This window comes from Schistocerca serialis, chromosome 5 (assembly GCF_023864345.2).
Source record: "Schistocerca serialis cubense isolate TAMUIC-IGC-003099 chromosome 5, iqSchSeri2.2, whole genome shotgun sequence".
Lineage (NCBI taxonomy): Eukaryota > Metazoa > Arthropoda > Insecta > Orthoptera > Acrididae > Schistocerca > Schistocerca serialis.
The window spans coordinates 18,017,851-18,040,379 of record NC_064642.1 but is presented as its reverse complement, the minus strand read 5'-3'; the positions used below and the strand labels follow the sequence as shown (position 1 = coordinate 18,040,379).

The 22,529-nt window shown below is 41.3% G+C and overlaps 1 protein-coding gene across 1 annotated transcript; it reads left to right on the top strand.

Annotated features, from left to right (window-relative positions):
• Positions 1–427: 427 nt before the first annotated feature.
• On the top strand, positions 428–2,080 carry LOC126481712 (piggyBac transposable element-derived protein 4-like). The gene has a single exon (XM_050105662.1). It carries the CDS (start codon positions 428–430, stop codon positions 2,078–2,080), a length of 1,653 nt encoding a protein of 550 aa, XP_049961619.1.
• The last annotated feature ends 20,449 nt before the right edge of the window (positions 2,081–22,529 follow it).

Sequence of the window (22,529 nt, the reverse complement as noted above, 5' to 3'; positions counted from 1 at the left end):
GCCAAGCCCGTAAAATTTACGGGCCTGGGATCGCGCGAAAATCACCAAGCCCGTAAAATTTACGGGCCGCTACATTTAATTTCATTCAAAACACTGCAACGTTATTTCTACGGGTTTGGCCAGCGCTATACGTTTTTCAGATGTTTATTAACAAAATGCGTCCATAGATGTCACGGCAGCGCTGTAATTCATGTTAAAACTTATCTTTGCGTTCTCAGTCTGTATATCATTCAGTTGTTTGTCATCATGTTTCGGCGCGGTTTATCAGACGCAGAAATTGCGGATTTGATCAATCATAGCGACACTCTGGATAATGTAGAGAGTGATTCAGACGATTCTGAATGCAATGGTGTGTTTGAAGGTACGTATTTCCGAATTTTCCACGTAATTGTGCAGTACGCACATATCTGTTGAACATGTGTAAACGATGTATGTAGTTACACATAATGTGATATTCTTTTTAGAAGACGAGATTGATGACAGTTTGTCTTCAGATGAAGACGAGAATGATGTTGAAGGTGTTGCTTCAAATCCAGCAGCTGTGCCGTATCCGAAAGACAGTGAGTGGACTGCAGTTGACACCTACCGACCTCTGCCTGTCAACACGACACCCAGGCAGATACTAGTGGATATTGATGAGTCGAGTTCTGTACTGGATTGCAGTAAAGTGTTCCTTACTGACAGTGACGTAAATGAACTCAAGAGACAGACAAATTTGTATGCATCACAGACAATACAGAAGAAAAGAAGAGGAAATAATCTGAAGCCCCATTCAGTTTTGAGTTCGTGGAAGCCAGTGACTATAAGTGAGATGAGGCGTTTCTTGGGTATTATTTTCCACATGTGTGTTTCGAAAAAGCCAAAAATTGCGGACCATTGGAGCACTAATCCTGTTCTTAGTTGTAACTTTTGTCCCCATGTCATGAGCCGTTTGCGTTTCACTCAGATACTGTCATGCTTGCATCTTGTTGACAATTCAAATCAGAAAAAACCAGGCGAAGATGGATTTCATCCACTTTACAAAGTTTTGCCATATTATAATAATTTGAAGGAGCGATGTATCCAGGCATATCGTCCCTCAGAAAAAGTGACAATTGATGAAGGAATTTGCCCATTTCGAGGTCGTGTGAGTTTCCGTGTTTACATGCAAAATAAGCCTCATAAGTATGGACTGAAAGTATATGCTGTTGCTGAAGCCAGTAGTGGCTATGTTGTAAATTTTGAAGTTTATGCTGGTAAGCATATTGTTGACAATTCTTCGTCTGCGGTTATTTTGCGATTGTTGTCTGACAGCAGCTTGCTGAACAAAGGCCACACTGTGTATTTAGATCGATTTTATTCCAGTCCAGAGCTATTTCAGCAACTGGCAGAGAAAGGCACTGGAGCTGTTGGTACTGTGAACAAATCCAGGAAAGGATTGCCTAAAGATTTAGTATCTGCTAAGCTGAAAAAGGGCGAAATGTCTTTTCGGCGTAAAGATAATGTATTGGCAATGAAGTGGAAAGATAAGAGAGATGTGTATACATTGTCTACAAGGCATCAAGCAACATTTGGTACGCATACTAAGAGAAATGGGTCTGTAGTATTGAAACCACTTCAGGTACTTGATTACAACCTCAATAAAATTGGAGTGGATATTGGAGACCAACGCCTGCAGTACAATCCGTTCCAGCACAGAACTGTGAAATGGTGGCGAAAATTATATTTCCATTTGCTGCTTATGGGAGTATCAAATGCATTTTGGCTGTACAATGCAGTGCACAGGAAGAAAATTACAATAACAGACTTTATAACAGTGCTTGCAGTTCAGCTTGTTGAAGACGACACACTTGAATTCATTCCAAGAAATGAAGGAACTGTAGGTCGGCTAACAAAGAGACATTTTTTGCAGCACATACCTGCAACTACTAAGAAGTATGCTGCTCGTGTGTGTCACGTGTGCAGTTCCAGGAGCAAGAAACAGAGTGGCAAGGCTTCTCGCAAAGAGACACGATACGAATGTGAACAGTGTGGCGTTGCACTCTGCCTGGAACCTTGCTTTAAAATTTTCCACACTAAAAAACAATATGATTCTGTGTGAAATTTATATGTAATACTGTATACTATCAGAAACATGTAATGTAGTGCCACAATTTTGGTTAAAAATAAATCACAATTGTATTCCCTTATTCGTATGACTTTTTCTAAATTCTTAAAACATCTAAGTGATTTCTATAACTGTACCTTAAAGCTGTGCATTGTAAAGTAGTTTCTTTCACTCAGAATTAAAGTAGAAATGTGCAGCTTCAAGATGGTACCAAATTTGCCACAATCCAAACAGTAGATTTGATGCAGTAATTTTTTTAATATTGGTAAAATTGCCCGGTTTCTAGGGACGGGTGCATAAAATAGGCCTGGTACAGAGAGTGTTAGCTGCCTTTTTAAATAAGTGTACTTTTGCAATTTCTTTAATCTCTTTTGGTAATTTATTGCACATTTTTAGTCCTTGGTAGAAAATGCTGTTTTGAGTTTTATGTTTATTTTTTCTTGGTAAATGGAAGTTGAGTCTAGCTCTTGTTCCATGGTCATGGACAGATCTGTGGAGTAATTACCAATGTTATTTTTGATGTGTACAACTGACTGGTAAATGCATTCACACAGAGCAGTTAAAATCCCCAGTGTCTTGAGCAAATATTTACAATGAGCTGAACTACTGTTTTTGGTTATTATTCTTGTGGCTCTTTTCTGGAGTTTGAAAATTGTGTTCATATTTTGTGCATTTGCTCCCCAAAAAAGGAATGCCATAGCTAAGAATTGAGTGTACATATGAATAATATGTAACTAAAGCAAATTTACAGTAATTGTTATTGCAAGAATAAATTACAGCACAAGACCCACCATGGAGAGAGTACTAACAGATGTAATTAGATCACTGGATGAGCAAAAGTTTGAGAATGGAACTGAATTGTAATTGTGATCTTTTATTTATGTATTAGTTGGTGTTGTTGCATATGACCCACACACCAGAAGATATTACAGTCAGTTTTTCACAGCTGCTCTAGCTCAGTGTCACAGAAGGGTTGGAATGAGGACAGTGACACCAACTTGGCTGAGGGCTAGATGATTGCAGGGAGGGGAGCAGTGAGCAAGCAGCAAATTTTGTCATGTTGACATCCGTGGGAATATTGCTGTGTACTCCGGTTTTTTATGAATGTTTAAACTGAAGGTTGCCTGAATGCATTTGTAATCAGAATCAAAAGGACTTTAAGAATGGAAAAATATTCAACAATAGCACTCATTTGATATACGACAGCAACAAAAGGGGGTGTGTGTCACCTGGTTCTACACAACCAGTGAGAGAGTAGCAAGCAGGTTATATGTTTGGAAGCAAGAGACATTGTAACATTCTCACATCGGTATAGAAGTGAAATCTGATATGTATTCAGGAGAAAGAAAAAAAAAAAGAAGAAGAAGAAAACCGGCTGTGTTCTCAGTTCCTACCATAACAACTACTTCAGAAATTGCAAGACATTTGAAAGAAACATCTAACTATTTGTGACAACAATGATATAAACTTCACAGCTGTACTATTAGGATGATGATGGTGATAATAATTATTGTTATTAAAAATAGTGACACCACAGGCCAGAGGATTATTAATCATAAAAGCTAGAAAAAAAATTGTCCAAAAATGAATTAAATCATTTCTTTTTCTTTATTTTATTTTTCCTAGTTTTATAAAAATGTAAACAATCAATAAATGGCATAAGTTTAGAATAGGTATAAAGTTCACTTTTTTCTCAAGGAGGTTCTTAAAAAAGTTGTTTGAGTGTTTGTGTGTGGAGGGGGGGGGGGGGGGGGGGGAATCATCTTATGTTCAGGGTCACCTTATACTTGGGTAAATATGGTGTATCATGGCAAAAAGCAATCTGTGTTGTATAGAGCATTGGGTAACCATGAGTACACTCATATGAGAATGACAAGAATGTAAGAGAACACATAACAAGACAGAAAATATGGCACAAACTTTTACATAAACATTATTTAAAATATGTTCAATATTTACAGCTGTTTACCAGAAACTTTAAGCAGCTCATCTATTTTGGCTTCAAGGCAATATTTACTTTTCAAATTTTTATCATTTTCAAAATATTACTAAAGATTTTACTTTCAGTTCATGTACAGGAAAAATAATTAGGAATAACTATTATTTTCAACAGATGGGTGCTTTTCGCTACATTAATTTTTATGCAGCTCAGCAAAAAACACACTATTATTTGCAATAAGCATACACTTTTTTTCTGCCCCTTCATTATTTCAGGCAGTCCACTCCAACACCTTTGTTTACAAACCTTGTTTTACCAAGGAAACACTTGGCTGGCCCTGAGATATTAGGTAGTTCATTTCAAACAGCCTTTCCTGCTCTATGCACATAGCGAGAAATTATGCTGCCCATTTCACATATGGGCTGTCCATTTAATTACGCTGCTGCTCATTATGCAGTGCAGCCTTTTCAATTGTCATTTTCTGGAATGACCATTTCATTCTATACTTAATTACATCATTAAGAATCTGAAAACTTATAGATATATATTAGCAAAACTATATCAGTAAGTCATCACAACAGTGTAACATCAGTTTCAAAAAATATTTGTAAGAATAAGCATATTGTAATACAGTACATATTATCCATGACATGTTTTCAAACAGTGCGCCTTTTTATTCCGTTCTGTAGACGTAAGGTTCAGTCTACTTGTGACGAAGCAAGCTGGAATAATTTTAATACCCCTCTTGTTTTGCCACCTGCTTCCTTAAATTGGTTTTGTTACTCTTAACTGTTTACCCTTAGAATACGTGAATATAACACCAGATTTATTTTTGTGCTTAGTTTTATGTATATAATTGATTTTCTAATTTATTTTGGCTATTACTAGTTAGTATCTTTCATTATAGGGCAAAATCAGCGATTGTTTCATAACTTAAATTCTATTGTTAATGTATAAACAAATATAAATTCTGTGTAGACATTTGGAAGACAAAATGCTAGTATTCTTAAAATGTCTATTTGGCTCTATTCGTAAATATGTTAGCAAAGCCGGCCCTTCATTAATTCCAAAGTAATTAACAGTTATGTCAAAAGTATTGTTTGCGTAACTATATTTGTTAATTTCATGATTTAAACAAATAATTCGGCCTAAACCTAGTAGTAGAAGAAACTTTTAAAAAGATGCAATTTTTTTATGTATTGAGTTAATCAAAGTAGTTAAGTTTTAATTCCAATATCTGTAAATTAAACTTCAAACAATGTGTAGTTTCAGTACCTATTATTGTTATGATATATAAGGGCCCGATTTTTGGTCACGAGACAATCAGTTCACCGCCAAGTTTCAGGCGAGTAACCTGTGCTGATTATAACAACAACAATGCCTCACATTAATTGTGGAACAAGTGTTAAATAATTAGGCTGTGTGTAAAAATAGTGGACAGCATCTGCTCCATATGTACCTGATTATTCTTCAAGATCTATGAACTTTGTGGTTAGGTTTTACTGCTCGTAGCTGTTCAACAGTAAACTATCATAGCAGTATGTGGAATTTCACCTGCAAACTATTAATGAGGCTTATGGAAAGGTTAAATAATAGTGCACTGACCATATAACTGTGTAATATTGGGGGTTGTGCAAAGTGTAAATTAAAGTACTGTGAAACACAACTGTGCACTTGCCGGCTACATAATTTACAGCAGTGTGTGTCGGACTCCACAACCCATTTTTTAGCCAGTGTAGCAACGAAGTACATTAACACCGAGGACAATCATCAATCAATGAATAAATAAAAGCAGGTGGAACCACCACACACTACATAATGAACACCTAAGCACTTCTTTGATTTTGGGTACACCAGATATTATGCTGTAGTGTGAAGAGTTCCTTGTACTTTAAACACACCATTACAAATATACATAAATTTGGAAATATAATTGCTTGATTCTGAAATGAGCATGCCCCATGCCCTCTACTTATGGTGGCAGTATGTGCTACTACAGACAGTATAATTTCATTTTTTTATTTTATCATAACAAGTTTTAAAGAGGTCTAATTTCATCCCTAGGGATGTTGTCCACATATTCTTTAACTATATCTGGTGGCTGTTTTGGTTTCGAGTTCCCCTGTGGGTCCGGGGGTTAGAATAGGCCCGAGGTATTCCTGCCTGTTGTAAGAGGCGACTAAAAGGAGTCTCACATGTTTCGGTCTTTATGTGATGGTCCCCTGTAGGGTTTGACCTCCATTTTCCAAACTTTTCCCAAAGAGCAAGCCAATTGGGGAAGGGTAACTTACATGGTGCATCGTGTCCATCGTGCATTGAGATCTTTAGCCCACTTTCTCATTGTCTCATTGCAGTCCCACCCATTCTCCATTTCTTCCTGGGTGCGTTTTCCACCATGCACTATGCAGTGTCACTTTCTGTGCTGACAATGACCATGGACTTCTTCGCACCTCATATCCGGCACGGTAGCCAGTCCGTTGTGGTGGGGTCACCATGTACCCTGTTGGTTGTAGCCTCCTGACAACACAGGGATCGCTCTGCTGATGCCTGCGCTGTTTCCCCACGTATGCCAAGGAGTAGATGTCTGTCACCCTGGGGCATCAGGACCACCGGCCTTGGCCATCCAGGTGGCCTTTGCTGTGGCTGTGCGGCGCCCATGGGGAGATTGGTTGGTTGTTTCGGGGAAGGAGACCAGTCAGCGAGGTCATCGGTCTCATCGGATTAGGGAAGGACAGGGAAGGAAGTCAGTCGTGCCCTTTGAAAGGAACCATCCCGGCATTTGCCTGGAGCGATTTAGGGAAATCACGGAAAACCTAAATGGTCAGAGTGAAGCGTAGTATGTCATCTATTTCTGGTGGTCCACCGCCAGCAGTCTCTAAGTGAGTAAAGTCTAACTAAAATGCTAAGAAATACAACTCCAAATCATTCCCCTCCCTCGCCACACCATGGGAGGAACACCAGGCTAAGGATGGCAGTGAAGCTTATTCGCCCTGGTATCTCGTATGTACGAGAGTTGATGGGGAATCTTTCATATCCATGAAAGAGCATTTGGAGGACAAGTTTGGGGAGGTGGAGGGCTTGTCCAAAATGCACTCTGGGTCAGTTTTGATAAAAACAGCATCCTCTGCCCAGTCACGGGCATTACTCACTTGTGGGAAGTTGGAGGATATTTCTTTTACCATCACGCCTCATAAGAGCTTAAATATGGTCCAGGGTATTATATTCCTCAGGGACCTTCTTTTGCAGTCTGACGATGAGCTGTGCACCAATTTAGAGCAGCGAGGTGTTCATTTCATCTGGTGTGTCCATCGAGGTCAGTGGGATAACCAGGTTGCCACCGGTGCCTTCATCTTAGCCTTCGAGGGTGATACATTGCCCGAGAAGGTGATGGTCTACCGCTGTGATGTCAAGTCACATATCCCTCACCTGATCCGGTGCTTTAAGTGCTCGAAGTTTGGCCATATGTCTTCCCGTTATACTTCCAGCCCCACCTGTCACGATTGTGGATGTTCATCGCATCACAATACATGATGTGCCCCACCTCCCATCTGTGTCAACTGTGGAGAGTATCATTCACCTTGCACGCCAGACTGCAGGATTTTACAGAAAGAGAGGAAAGTCATGGAATATGAGACCCTGGACTGACTGACCTACACTGAGGCTAAGAGGAAATTTGAGTGCCTACATCCTGTGGCTATGACCTCCTCATATGCTGCCACTACAAGAACAGGTCACTCCATTAGTTCCTCGAATTCCTGTCGCCTCTCAGAACCAGGAGACTACACCTGCCCCTTTGATGCCACCTCCCTCCCTGTTGCTCCCACACCACCTACTTCGGGAGCAACACCCCCCAACCATCAGGGATTTCAGTCCCCACTTCTGAGCCAGAGAAGCATAAGGCTTCTTCAGCTCCTCTCATTAGGAAGGGGTCCCTTGGGTCACTCCCTTCCCGGGTTTCTGCTAGTGGGAAAGATGACACCCACCAGTGGCTGAAGAGCCCAAATGCAGCTAGTCATAGGGCTTCACACTCACCCTCAGTCTCAGAGACTGATTCAGTGAAGTCCTCCCAGCCAGGGAAACCCAAGGAACAGCACGAGAAATCAAAAAAGAAGACCCCAAGAACAAGGAACTTGCAGTGGCACGCACACCACCACTACCTAAAAGCTCTGTGTCTGAGGATGGGGTGGAGATTCTGGCGTCCGCTAAGGACATGAATCTCACTGGACCCTCAGACACAATGGATATACACTGCTCAGGCAAAAAGTCGAAGGCAGCAGGTGACCCTGAGGTGTAAACTGCCTGTCTGAATGTTCCACGCCTTCCCAGTCTCACGATGACGTCATCCTCCAGTGCAATTGCGGTGGTTTTTCCACCTCCTGACTGAGCTGCGGCACCTGTTAGGTGCTACACCTGCTTTCTGCATTGCCCTCCAGGAGACCTGGTTCCCAGCAATGGTGACCCCTGCCCTCCGTAGCTATAAGGGATATTACAAGAACCATATTGACTTTAATAGAGTGTCAGGTGGAGTTTGCATATATGTCCTAAACTCAGTCTGTAGTGAAACTATGCCATTTCAAACCCCTCTTGAAGCTGTGGTTGTCAGAACATGGACGACACAGGAAATAACTGTCTGCAATGTATATCTTCCTCCAGATGGTGCAGTATCCCTGAATCTATTAACTGCACTGATTGATCAACTCCCTAAACCTTTCCTACTTTTGGGATTTTTTTACACCCATAACCACTTGTGGGGTGACACCGTGCTCACTGGCCAAGGCAGAGGTGTCAAAACTTTACTGTCACAGTTCGACCGCTGCCTCTCAAATACTGGGGCCGCCACACATTGCAGTGTGGCTTGAGGCAATTACTCGGCCATTGATTTATCAATTTATGGCCCAGGACTTCTCCCATCTATCCACTGGAGGTCACATGATGACCTGTGTGGTAGTGACCACTTCCCCATTTTTGTGTCACTGCCCCAGCGTCAGGCCCACGGACGCCTGCCCAGATGGGCTTTAAACAAGGCGGACTGGGAAACTTTCAGCTCTGATGTCAACGTTGACTCTCCCCCAAATGGTAACATCAATGTGATGGTCGAGCAGGTGACTACCACAATTGTTTCTATGGCAGAAAACATGATCCCTCGCTCTTTAGGGTGCCCCCAGCGAAAGAGAGTCCCTTGGGGGTCACCAGAAGTCGCTGAGGCAATTACAGAGAGTCGGCAAGCTCTACAGCGATATAAGTGGCACCCTTCCCTAGAGCATCTGATAGTCTTTAAGCGGCTCTGTGCCAGTGTATGCCAGCTCATAAAACAACAGAAGGAGGAGTGTTGGGAGAGGTACGTGTCGACCATTGGGTGTCACATGTCACCTTCCCAAGTCTGGACGAAGATCAGATGTCTTTTTGGGTACCACACCCCAACAGGTGTCCCTGGTGTTAACATCAATGGTGTGCTACATACCGACACAAACGCGATTGCCGAGCACTTTGCTGAGCACTATGCTCGAGCCTCTGTATCGGAGAACTACCCCCCGGCCTTTTCCACCCTCAAACGGTGGATGGAAAGAAAAGTCCTCTCGTTCACAACATGCCACAGTGAACCCTATAACTCACCATCTACGGAGTGGGAGCTTCTCAGCGCAGTTGCACATTGCCCCGACACAGCTCCTGGGCCGGATTGGATCCACAGTCAGATGATTAAACATCTCTCGTCTGACTACAAGCGACATCTCCTAGTCAACATCGACCAGATCCGGTGCGATGGCGTCTTTCCATTGCAATTGCGGAAGAGCACCATCATTCCGGTGCCCAAACCCAGTAAAAACCTGCTTGATTTGGATAGCTATCAGCCCATCTGCCTCACAAACATTCTTTGTAAGCTGCTGCAATGTACGGGGTGTCGGCAGTTGGGTTGTGTCCTGGAGTCACGTTGCCTACTGGCTCCATGTCAAAGCTGCTTCCGCCAGGGGTGCTCTACCACTGATAATCTTGTGTCCCTCAAGTCTGCCATCTGCACAGTCTTTTCCAGACACCAACACCATGCTGCCATCTTTTTTTTATATATGCAAAGTATATGACACCACCTGGTGACATCATATCCTTGCCACATTGTATGAGTGGGGTCTCTGAGGCCCACTCCCAATTTTTAATCATAATTGCGCCAGTATCTCGTCTCCTACCCTCCAAACTTTACAGAAGCTCTCCTGCGAACTCTGCCAGGAAGTTTCATATCAGCGCACACTCCGCTGCAGAGTGAAAATCTCATTCTGGAAACATCCCCAAGGCTGCGGCTAAGCCATGTCTCCGCAATATCCTTTCTTTCAGGAATGCTAGTTCTGCAAGGTTCGCAGGAGAGCTTCTGTAAAGTGTGGAAAGTAGTAGACGAGGTACTGCCAGAAGTAAAGCTGTGAGTAACGGGCGTGAGTCGTGCTTCGGTAGCTCAGATGGTAGAGCACTTGCCCGCAAAAGGCAAAGGACACGAGTTCGAGTCTCGGTCGGGCACACGGTTTTAATCTGCCAGGAAGTTTCATATCAGCGCACACTCCGCTACAGAGTGAAAATCTCATTCTGGAAACATCCCCCAGGCTGTGGCTAAGCCATGTCTCCGCAATATCCTTTCTTTCAGGAGTGCTAGTTCTGCAAGTTTCGCAGGAGAGCTTCTGTAAAGTTTGGAGGGTAGGAGACGAGATACTGGCAGAAGTAAAGCTGTGGGACCGGGCGTGAGTAGTGCTTCGGTAGCTCAGATGGTAGAGCACTTGCCCACAAAAGGCAAAGGTCCCGAGTTCGAGTCTCGGTCGGGCACACGGTTTTAATCTGCCAGGAAGTTTCATATCAGCGCACACTCCGCTGCAGAGTGAAAATCTCATTCTGGTTTAACCATAATTTCCTGTCACTCCATACTTTCCATGTCCAAGTTGGTGCCTCCCATAGTTCCCTCCCATATCCAGGAGAATGGGGTCCTGCAGGGCTCTGTATTGAGTGTATCACTATTTTTTGTGGCCTTTAATGGTCTAGCAGCAGCTGTAGGGCTGTCCGTCTCACCCTCTCTGTATGCAGACGACTTCTGCATTTTGTGCTGCTCCACCAGTACTGATGTTGCTGAGCAGTGCCTACAGGGAGCCATCCACAAGGTGCAGTCATGGGCTCTCGCCCACGGCTTCCAGTTTTTGGCTGCTAAGTCGTGTGCCATGCACTTCTGTTGGCGTCAAACCATTCATTCAGAACCAGAACTTTACCTTCATGATGATTCACTAACTGTAGTGGAGACATACCGATTCTTAGGACTGGTTTTCGACATGTGATTGACTTGGCTACCTCACCTTCATCAGATTAAGCGGAAGTGCTGGCAGCACCTCAATGCCCTCCACTGCCTAAGCAACACCAACTGGGGTGCAGATCACTCTATTCTGCTGCAGTTCTACAAAGCCCTTGTTCAATCTCGCCTTGACTATGGGAGTCTGGTTTATGGTTCAGCGGTGCCCTCAGTGTTGCGTGTACTCAACCCAGTGCACCACTGAGGCATTCACCTAGCGACGGGAGCTTTTAGAACGAGTCCGGTGACCAGTGTGCTGGTGGAGGCCGGAGTCCTTCCATTGCAGATCCAACATGCACAACTGCTCGCCAGTTACATTGCACACATTCATAGTTCCCCTGAGTATCCGAATTACCCCCTCCTTTTTCCACCTGTGGCAGTTCATATCCCACATCGGTGGCCCAGGTCAGGGCTAACAATTGCGGTTTGCATACAATCCCTTCTGTCTGAACTGGAGTCCTTCCCTTTACCACCTCCCACCCAGGTCTGTCCGCATACACCTCCATGGCATACACCTAGGCCGCAGATTTGTCTGGACCTTTTGCATGACCCTAGGACTCTGTTACTCCTGCTGCTCTCCGCTGTCACTTCCTCTCGATTCTTGATGTGTTCCGGGCCTCTTAAGTGGTTTACACCGATGGCTTGATGGCTGATGGTCGTGTTGGCTTCGCCTACGTCCACAGAGGCCATTTTGAACAGCATTCCTTGCCCAATGGCTGCAGTATATTCACTGCAGAGCTGGTGACCATCTTTTGTGCACTTCAGTATATCAGTTCATGCCCCGGGGAATTGTTTCTTTTGTGTACTGACTCCTTGAGCAGCCTACAAGTTATCGACCAGTGCTACCCTCACCATCCTTTGGCAGGATCCATCCAGAAGTCCATCTATGCCCTAGACCGGTCCTGTCATTCAGTGGTGTTTGTGTGGACCCCAGGACATGTTGGTATCCCAGGCAACGAACTTTCTGACAGGCTGGCCAAACAGGCTACGTGGAAACCGCTTCTAGAGATGGGCATCTCTGAACCTGACCTGCATTCTGACTTATGCTGTAGGGTTTTTTGGCTGTGGGAGACAGAATGGCATAACAGTATTCACAACAAACTGGATGTCATTAAGGAGACTACGAATGTGTGGAAGACTTCCATGCAGGCCTCTCGCAGGGAATCAGTTGTCCTCTGCTGGCTCCGCATTGGCCACGCTTGGGCAACCCACAGTTACCTCCTGCACTGTGAAGAGCCGCCTGAGTTCAGTGCGGTGCCCAGTTGACAGTGGCCCATATTCTGGTGCAGTGTCCCACTTTGACTGCTCAGCAACGAAATCTTGGGTTACTGGACTCGTTGCCGCTAATTTTATCTGACAATGCCTCATCGGCTAATTTAGTTTTACGTTCTATTTGTGAGGGTGGGTTTTATCATTTGACCTAAGTTTTAGCGCATGTCCTTTGTCCCTCTTTGTCCCCTTCCCTAGTGCTTCTAGGGTGAAGGTTTTAATGTGTTGCAGAGTGGCTGGCTTCTCCTTTTTTATTCTCATGGTCAGCCACCCATGGTAATCTGCTTTGCCATTTCTTGCATTTCTGTGGTTTTCTTGTCCCCTTTTGTCCATTTACATGTTTGTTGCCCTTCATCATTGTTGTGATTTTTTCCCTTCATCCTCAACTCCTTTTCGAATATGAATTTCACCTGGTCCTTCTCCAAAACCCAAGCCACCTTCATCTTGTTGAAGCTCACATCCACACCTCTGTCCACATCAGACCCACAAACAAACAACAGTACCTTCACTTTGATGGCTGCCATCCATTCCACATCAAACGCTCTGTTCCCTACAGCCCAGGTATTTGTGGAAAACGTATCTGCTCCAGTGACGAATCCCTCAACAATTACACCAATAACCTGACCTTTGCTTTCCTCTCCCGCAACTATCCTGCAGACCTTGTCCACAAACAGATCTCCCGAGCAATACATTGCTCCCCGCCCAACAACAATGTTCCTACCCCCAGACCACACAGAAGCATCCCCCTTGTCACCCTATATTATCCTGGCCTCAAATACATCAACAAATTACTCCGCCAGGGATATGACTTTCTCAAGTCAAGCCCTGAAATGAGATCATCCCTTGACAATATTCTCCCCACACCACCCAGAGTTGCCTTTCGTTGCCCTCCTAACCTCCATAACATCCTTGTCAAACCCTTATTCCCAGACCACCTTCTCTATCCAGTGGTTCCTACCCCAGTAACTGACCCGCTGCAAAACCTGCCCCATGCATCCCCCCACAACCACCTACTCCAGCCCCGCTATAGGTAAAACATAGACAATTCAAGGCAGGGCCACATGTTAAACAACACATGTCATTTATCAGCTGATATGCCTGCACTGCACAGCCTTTTACATTGGTATGACGACAACTAAACTGGCTGAGTGCATGAACAGGCACAGACGAACTGTCCGCCTAGGAGGTGTCCAATACCCAGTAGCAGAGCATGCCCTCCAGGGACCTAGGAACCTGTTACACCGTACATGCCATTTGGCTTCTCCCACCCAACACCAGTCCCTCGGAACTGCGGAGATGGGAACTTGCACTCCACACATCCTTTCGTCCCACCATCCCCCTGGACTGAACTTACGTTAACCAACCTCACTCCCATTTACTCTTCAGTCTTCTCCTCTTTCCCTTTCCTCTTTAGCCATTCACACATCTTTTCATCCAACATAGTTGTGTTTATCTTTATACTATGTACCTCTTTACTTCTGTGTGCATCCTCTTTGGTTTGAATCTGGCACAGTACTTACAGTAGAATGTCTTTGGCTTCCCTCTGACACCCATGCCTCCATCTTTGCTACTCTCCCTGTTTATCTTTCCCCTGTTGCTTCATAACCTGGTCTGTGAGTAACTGAGTCCACTTTCCCTTCTTCCCCTTTTTTCCCCTCTCTCCTCCCTGATGAAGGAACAAAGTTCTGAAAGATAGGATAAAGATATTATATTCTGTTTTGTGTATCTATCGGCTGTACTGAGCTGAGGTAAGTACTGACCAGCTCCTCTATCTCTTTGTTGGTACAAAATAATGTTCCATCATACATTCTTGGATTTCCATTATTTCAATACATTCCTTACCTGAACTACCTTCCAGTCTGACCATTCTGGGTCACCATTTGGTTTTAACAGAAATGCTCTTATTAGACAGCTGGTAGTAAGTTCTCAGGTTCATGGTTTTCTTCTAACATTACTAGTTCTTTTTCTGTCACAGCAGGTTCTTCATCTGGGCTGTCATCCACAAGAGCTCTAAGGACATCTACCTTTACTTCGTATTTTGTGTAGTCGTCATGAACTTCAACAATTCATAAGTATTCATCCAAATCTACCTCTTCCTGTTTATTGACAACAGTTTGTTTTACTGGCATTTCATTAGTAAGGAATGCTTTGTCAGTAATGCTGAGTATTTTATCTTCCTCTTGTCTTCTCTTTTATTGTGACTTCATTTCTTTTCCTACCATTAATTTCAATACTACTGGCAGCTCGCATATTTTGTGCAGCACCTTTTTCCTCATTATTTGTCTCTCTTTAACAATTGCTGCTCACAAACTTTGTGCGGTGATAAATATTTCCATTTCTTCATTACTATTGGGCCACATCCTATTGTTGACATCCTTTTTCCTCCTTTCCCTACCACCTAACCTTCTCGTCAGTTAATAACTTTTGAAATCCTCCCACTGGCACTGCTGTAGCTCATGGTACAGATACTCAATCTGTTCACACCAACTTGCAATCCCTAACAATTCTTTTTCACAAATTTTATCATTGTTTAAACTATTGTTGGTGTTTTCTTCCTTGCCTACAAATATGATCACATTTTCTCTTCCTGTGGTATTATTATCTACTGAAACAGATTCACTGCATCCTTCTGTGACACCTTCATTCTGTTCTGTTGGCATAACTACAGCTTCCATACTGATCGGTCTGACATATTCGTTATTGGCGGACACTATGTCCACAATTTAGTATTTGTTTCATCGCCTGCCTGCCACGACTCATTCCTGAGCACACCTGTCACTTCACTTGCAGCAGCCCGCAATGCTTTATAGTCACTCTCTCAAGTACTTAAGTCATTACACGTATGTCAGTATTGTTTCATATGCTTGGGCCATGAAAATCTGTCCATGTTAATTTGGCCTGAAAAATAATGGATTAGCTATGAATTTTCTGACAAGATTTGTTGATATACTGGTTATGTAGTTTTGTAAATTTTATAAGGAAGATAACACCATTCATCTGAGGTGTTATACATGGTATACACAGTACAGCTCAATGCTGATTTGGAAAAAGAGAGAGGTTTTCAAGTGATTGTAATATATCACTTTATTTAAGTGAGGTGTTGCACTCGGTATTTAGGACCAATGAACGATGATCATTGGCAGCCAAAGAAAATTTATTTAATGTGGTTTGGAAAATGGGACACACATGTTGAGCATGGGGTTTGACTGAATGGCAATGCAAATGAGTGTTGTTATTGGATGGAGTGACACTGGCAGCGGCTCACATTTGGCCACACTCACTGTTTTTCACGTTTTTTTCCATACAGGGAATCCCTGCCTCAGAGTTGTGCCAACCTCCACGGAAGAAGATGAGTGTGACAATGCAAACAAAAAGTCATGAACAAGAGATGATGGAGTTGTAGGGCTGCCATGAACTGCAATCCTGATCATCACAAATGTATTAGAAATACTTTTGTCAAGCAGGCAGAGAGCCATTTGAAGTTGTTTCTTGAGTGTAAAAAATTGTTATAAGTGATTTACGAAATAGAAAATTCTGTCTATTAATAGTGTGCACAGAAGCAGTCTACTGTTGAGTTTTCAGCACTCAGCAATATGATAAAAAGGAGAAGTAGTCAACAATATGAGGCATACACAGTATAGCTGGACGCCAATTTGGAGAAAGAGAGAGATTTTCAAGCAAGACACAGGCAAATAAATATATTAAAAAAAAACTAAAAAAAAACACACCTTTTGACATCAGCAGCCTACCCTCCAGTTAACAGTTTGCATTACTCTGCAAAACTGTAATGGAAGTACTGAGGAAACATTTCAACAGTAATTACTTCACTTGATTCTTCCATAATATAATTCAACAAAATAGCATACATACTTTTGTCTACATTAGTTAAAAACAGAATTTTTGTGAAGAAGTCAAATTTACAAACAGTGAAGCAAGATCACTTTCTGTGCTACATGGAAATAACTGTTGGAATGACTTTAAAAAGTCTATGTGGTTAATTAAAAACACTTGCTGCTTTTCTCTGATTTTGTTTATTAACTGTCATGATGCTTTTCACCTTTAACTCATCATCTGATTGCCTATTATAAATACAAAGTAACAGATGTTACGTTACAGATTTCACAGAGATGCAATTGTCTTAAAAAAATCAGTTCTAAATGAACAATTTTCAAGAAATAACACTTTTTGATAAAGGAATACATACCATTTTAGATGGTTCAACAGTTAGGTTCATTGAGCTGTACAATTAATGGTGGTACCTGTTTTTCAACATCTTTGTAATAACATTCTTTGATGTCTACATCAAAGTCTCATGCTTTTGTATCTAAAATGATATTTAGTTCTTTATCAGCCTTTTTACATTCCTTCCAAAAATTATACTTTATTCATAATGGCTGCTTTCCTCTACAAGAACTTTCAGTCTGATTTAGAATGTACTACATGGTAGTATCAGTGTAAAACCTTCTAGAGCTTACACTCCATGTAAGCTGTACCTGATAACAGCCACAGTGTTATGAATGAAAGTACATTAATCCGGTGCTACATACAATAGCGTATGTTAAAAAATAAAAGCTGTCTTGAAATGAAGACAAGAAATGAATAATTTAATTTACTGGTAAATTGAACATTATCATACCTATGAAATGGTTTCAGCTTTGTGAAGATGAAACTTTCAATACCTGTATATTTTAACCAGTTGCACAGTTTCAAACTGTCCAAATTTACAGGGCTTGCTTACAGCCTGAGCAACAGAAGCAGTTGCTCAGGATGCCAAGGTTACAAGGAAGCCAAAAGTGTACTTAGCACAAAATTTGTGTACAATTTCCATGCTACTAGCTTTAGATTTAATTTAATGGTCTTACCACAAGCCTAAGAAATAGTAAGTAATGTATGAGGGAGGGAAGGAAGGGGGGAGCCAAATGACATGGCACAATGGAAAAATGGGGGGTGGGGCTCTAAATGAAAATGTTGCTCCTGTCAAAAAATTCACTCAAACCAACCCTGCACATTTATAACTGTTTTTTGCAAACTTTACAGATGTAAACAACACTGATATTATTTTCTTCTGGGAATAATATAGCAGCTCTGTCAATTGTTACCTTGTTATACTAGACACAAGCAGCCATTTCTGGGGAAATAAATGACCTATCTTGGTAAATTCAACATTTTTACTGAATCAAACATATACACTTACCTCACAAATAGTTCTTAATGATTGCAGGTAAGATTCATCCTTCATCTGTTTGTCCCTGTATCTCTGCGTTTCCTCTGGATCATTAGGATTAACATTCTTCGGCCAAGAGCCTTCAGCATGGTTCATGCCATGCTCTTCATATTTTGCAGCTTCTGTATTCATCTGAAAAATATAACCATGTTATTTTTTCCTATGGGAAATACAACAGTTACTGTGAAATTTTTGGTGTCACCTGTAGCAATGCCACCCTTGTGCAAAATTCAAAAAGGTATTTTCCATTTCACATGTGAATGACTTCCTCATCTACAATATTTGATCAATTAAGTCCAAAATGGAAGAATAGAAAGTCAAAAGATATAAAAGACCATGCTTAACAAAGACTAAGTTGACTGTAGGAAATGAAACTATCAATTTCCACTGTTTGATTAAATAAAAAATAAGACTAATTTCTATATATAAAACTACCCGCGAAAAGGGGCGTCACCCACATGTTTATTTATTGCTTTGTGTACACGCCTGTACCATGCAGCGTCTGGCCTTGAGTTTAATGTTTATGATGACATACCTCCTGAACTGTTTCTCATACAATAAAGTAATTTTGAAGTTACATTCAGTGCTATATGTGCATACTGTCTGCAACAGTGTCACAAATAGTTAGTAGTAAAGAAGTAACAAATTAAAGCATCATGCCTCATATGATACTTTTAATGCATGAACAGTGTAAAAGTAGTATGCAATAAACTTTTTTCCTTTCATTTTATAAGGATTGTCAACCAGAAAAATTTTAATAAAATTTTTAAATTACATGTAACATTTGTTGGAAGTCCCTAAGTGCTCTCATTCTCATATACAGGGTTAGTAAAGGCTATGCTTCTTTTTTATCCTCACCCCTTTGATAGGAGGTGATTCTTACCCTCACAGAGATTGTTGCCTGACAATAACATATTGACTGAAATCAGTCCAGCAATTTAGGAGGAGATGTGGAACATAGATACACAGACACATCCCTTTTTATAATATGTATTGATTATCATAGAAGCAGGTGACAATATAAGCAAAAAATATTCCTTCAGTATGTTACAATACAACGAGTAATCTATCCTGCACATTACATAATCACCTATTTTGCTCTATGTTGCAAAAGACCAAGTCTTCAGTGGTCCACTACTGCCAACAACAACAACAGATATCTTCACCTGCTTTCTGACTCCCACATTTTGCCAGTAGCCTGGAAACCACAATCAACAAAGGACTCTGCCACACCACACTCTGACTACAGCTGGATTTGTATTCTTCTGGCACTGTGTAAGGCCTTAGAACATATAGTTCTCAATCCACATACAGATTATTTAATAACAATTAACATTCTACAAGAATACCGATGAGGCTACCATAAACATCACACACAATATTTCCTTTAATAAAATCAACAGACAACCTGAAGCTAGGCAAAGACAAACAATAGGTGACTATCAACCTCACTAGAATAACAGTTGCAAAGATCTACAACTGTTTCATGGCAAAATGATTTAAGTTTTAATCTCAGCAGACGTAATCATACATTAAACAAAACACTGTGCGTAAAATTCCTTGAAGCTCAGCTTGATAACAAGTTAACATGGATAAACTGATCAAGAAGCTCAGTTGAGCATGATTTGTCCTTAGAAGTGTCTGTCATTGTGTTGATCTAAAGACAAGAGTGTTGTTTGATTTTGCAAATTTTCACTCCCTGTTGTCTTTGGGATTATCATCTCAGGCAGTGCACCTTAAGTAAATAAAGGATTTATTCAGCAGAAGTGAGCAGTAAATTTATCATATAAAATATATAACTGTGCATCTGCTGAGGTTTTTTTAAAGACCTTAAAATTTTTGCATCCATTCCCCAGTACATTTGGTCCTCAATGTTTTTTGTTGGAGACAACAAAAATCAATTCTATCTGAACTGCGATCCACACAATCACAATACAAGACACCAGAGAATTTTCACACAAATTTTCCTCCTTATCTAACGTTCAGTTAGTTAGTTACATTTTCATGTATCATTTTGCATGATAGATCATAATGATGTGGAATGATTCATTTTACATTCACATTACAAATTAATTAGTGCATACAGTTACATTCTCAACGTCTCTAATTTTTTAATTTTTATTTTCATTACAAAAATAAAAAAATATATACAGATGTGAGTTAGTAATTCATAACCATCACCTTTTACACATTTCAGCAATAGAAATTCTTGTACCAAATAGGAGCAGTTGTCAAAGAGAAACTTTCTCACTTTGTTTTCAAATTTTAGTTTGCTGCTTGTCAGCCCAGGAAAGTGATAAAAATTTTTTGTTGCATCATTGTGCACCCCTTTTTGTGCTAATGACAACTTTAATGTGGAGGAATTAATGTCCTTTTTCCTTCTGGTATTGTAATTATGTACATCATTGTTCCTTTTGAACTGTAGTGGATTATTTACAAAAAACTGCATAAGGGAATAAATATACTGCGAAGCAGTAGTCATAATGCCCAACACCTCTAACAGATGATCATGGGTGAGCACCACACATTATTCTTACAGCACATCTTTCTTTCTTAAAGATGAGTTACCCATAACATTATTCCATATGGCATTACTGAATGAAAATATGTAAACTTCCTCATTTATCTCACCCTGAGAATTTCGAAGTCGCACCCTATTTATTATTTCCTAACCATGTGTTACACTCATCTTTGGTGTAGTATCCCTAGATGTGCAGAACTGAATATGTTGTGTCTTTTTGCAATTGAGGGTGAGACCATTTGCAGACAACTAGTCAATGATACTTGATAGTGGATGTATGCAGCCTGGTGCAAAGGAATTTGTGGAATTTCCTTGAAGAAAAGCTTGTCATTAAATACGGAGAGCGGACTGATCCCATTATAATACAGCTTATTAACCACACAGAGAGAAAACTCTAACACATGTACACTAGACAGTGTTTCAGAGTGAACTAAAAGTGTCAAAGATACTCATCACACGGCAACAGAACATGCTTCCCAAAGAATCTTACTCAATCACACTTGCATTATGAATAGTGAGACCCCACAGAAACCCCACCCCAACCTCACTCCTCCCTCTGGGGTGTGGAGAACTGCAGGAAGCATTGTCATGTGGCACAGATGTCAATGTTGTCTTTGAGCATGTGTTGCACTTTGGAGCTACTTGATACTGTTGTCAGTCCGTGCAGCCTCTCCATTTTCTGTGACAGTAGTACATGGAAAATCCATGCAGTTTTAAGGTATTTCACTGAAACTGTGGTTGGATTGCCATGTGGTAAAATATTGAAGGTTTCCTCATTTTAATACCCTCTGAGGATCTAAATATTGTGGCTGCAGTGCATGTTGAATGGTATCCTCCTGCTACCTGACACATTCAGAGTCTGTTCAGCTTTGTGAATAAACATTTTTGGTCAGCTGTGTGCCTGTGGTGGAAGTATCTCGAGCCCTGCATTGTGTTGTTTCATTGAAGAAACAGGGTGCAACCAGCTGCAGATTGTGGCACATGTTGGAACAAATGATGCCTGTCACCTGGGCTCCAAGGTCATAACTGGATCATTCCAACAACAGGCAAAGAAGGTTAAGAAGACCAGCCTTGCGCATGGAGTTTCAATGAAACTCACAATTTACAGCATTGTCCCCAGAAATGCTCATGGTCACCTGGTTCTGAATTGAGTGAAAGGACTGAACCCAAGATTTCAGAGGTTCTGTGACAAGCTAGGTTGCAACTTCCTGGACTTGTTCCATAGGGTTGAGAACTGTAGGGTTCCCTTACACATCAGAGACTCTTACTCCAGTAGCTAACTATGGGGTGCACACAAGGGGTTTTTAGATTACGCAACTCTCTATCCATCCCTAACTATGGCATGCACACAAGGGTTTTTAGAGAAGGGAACTCTCTATGCAATCCATATAACAATAACTGTAGAAAACCCAGAAGTATGAGTGTAAGGTCGAAAGAAATACCTCCCACAGGTGAGAGGATTAAAATCACAATGGTTACCTGCCAAAGCATTTGCAACAAAGTGCCACAGTTTGACGTGCTCACATAACGCAGTGAAGTTCACATAATACTAGATACAGAAAGCTGGTTGAAACTTGAAACTGACTGCAGTGAGATTTTTGTGGAAAATCTGAGTGTACATCAAAAGGATAGGCTAATGGGAAACGCAGATGGTGTATTTGCCACAATAGGCAGGTAACTCAAATCCACAAGATAGAAATTGAAGCTGCATGTGAGATTGTCTGGGCAAGACTCAGTATCAGGGGTGGGCTTAAAATGATAATTGGATCCTTCTTTCGCCCCCCAAACTCACCTCCTTATGTAACCAAAAACTTTAGCGACTACTTCAGTTCACCTGTATGTAAGTTCCCCAATCATACTCTAATAATTAGTGGAGACCTTAATCACCCAATAATCAGTTGGAAAAATTACAGTTTTGTTAGTAGTGGGTATGATAAGACATCCTGTGAAACATTACTAAATGTCTCCCTTAAAACTACCTAGAACAGATAATTTGGAACTCGACTCATGATGGAAATATATTGGATCTAAAGGTAACAAACAGACTTGATCTCCTTGAGCACATCAAAATCAAAAACGGTATCAGTGACCATGACGAACAATGATTAATAAAGTGCAATAGGCAACTGAAACATGCAGAAAGATATATATGTTCAGTAAACTAGATAGAAAATCAAT

Coding starts and splice junctions, on each gene's coding strand:
- LOC126481712 (XM_050105662.1), top strand. CDS start 428: ATGTATGTAGTTACACATAATGTGATATTCTTTTTAGAAGACGAGATT.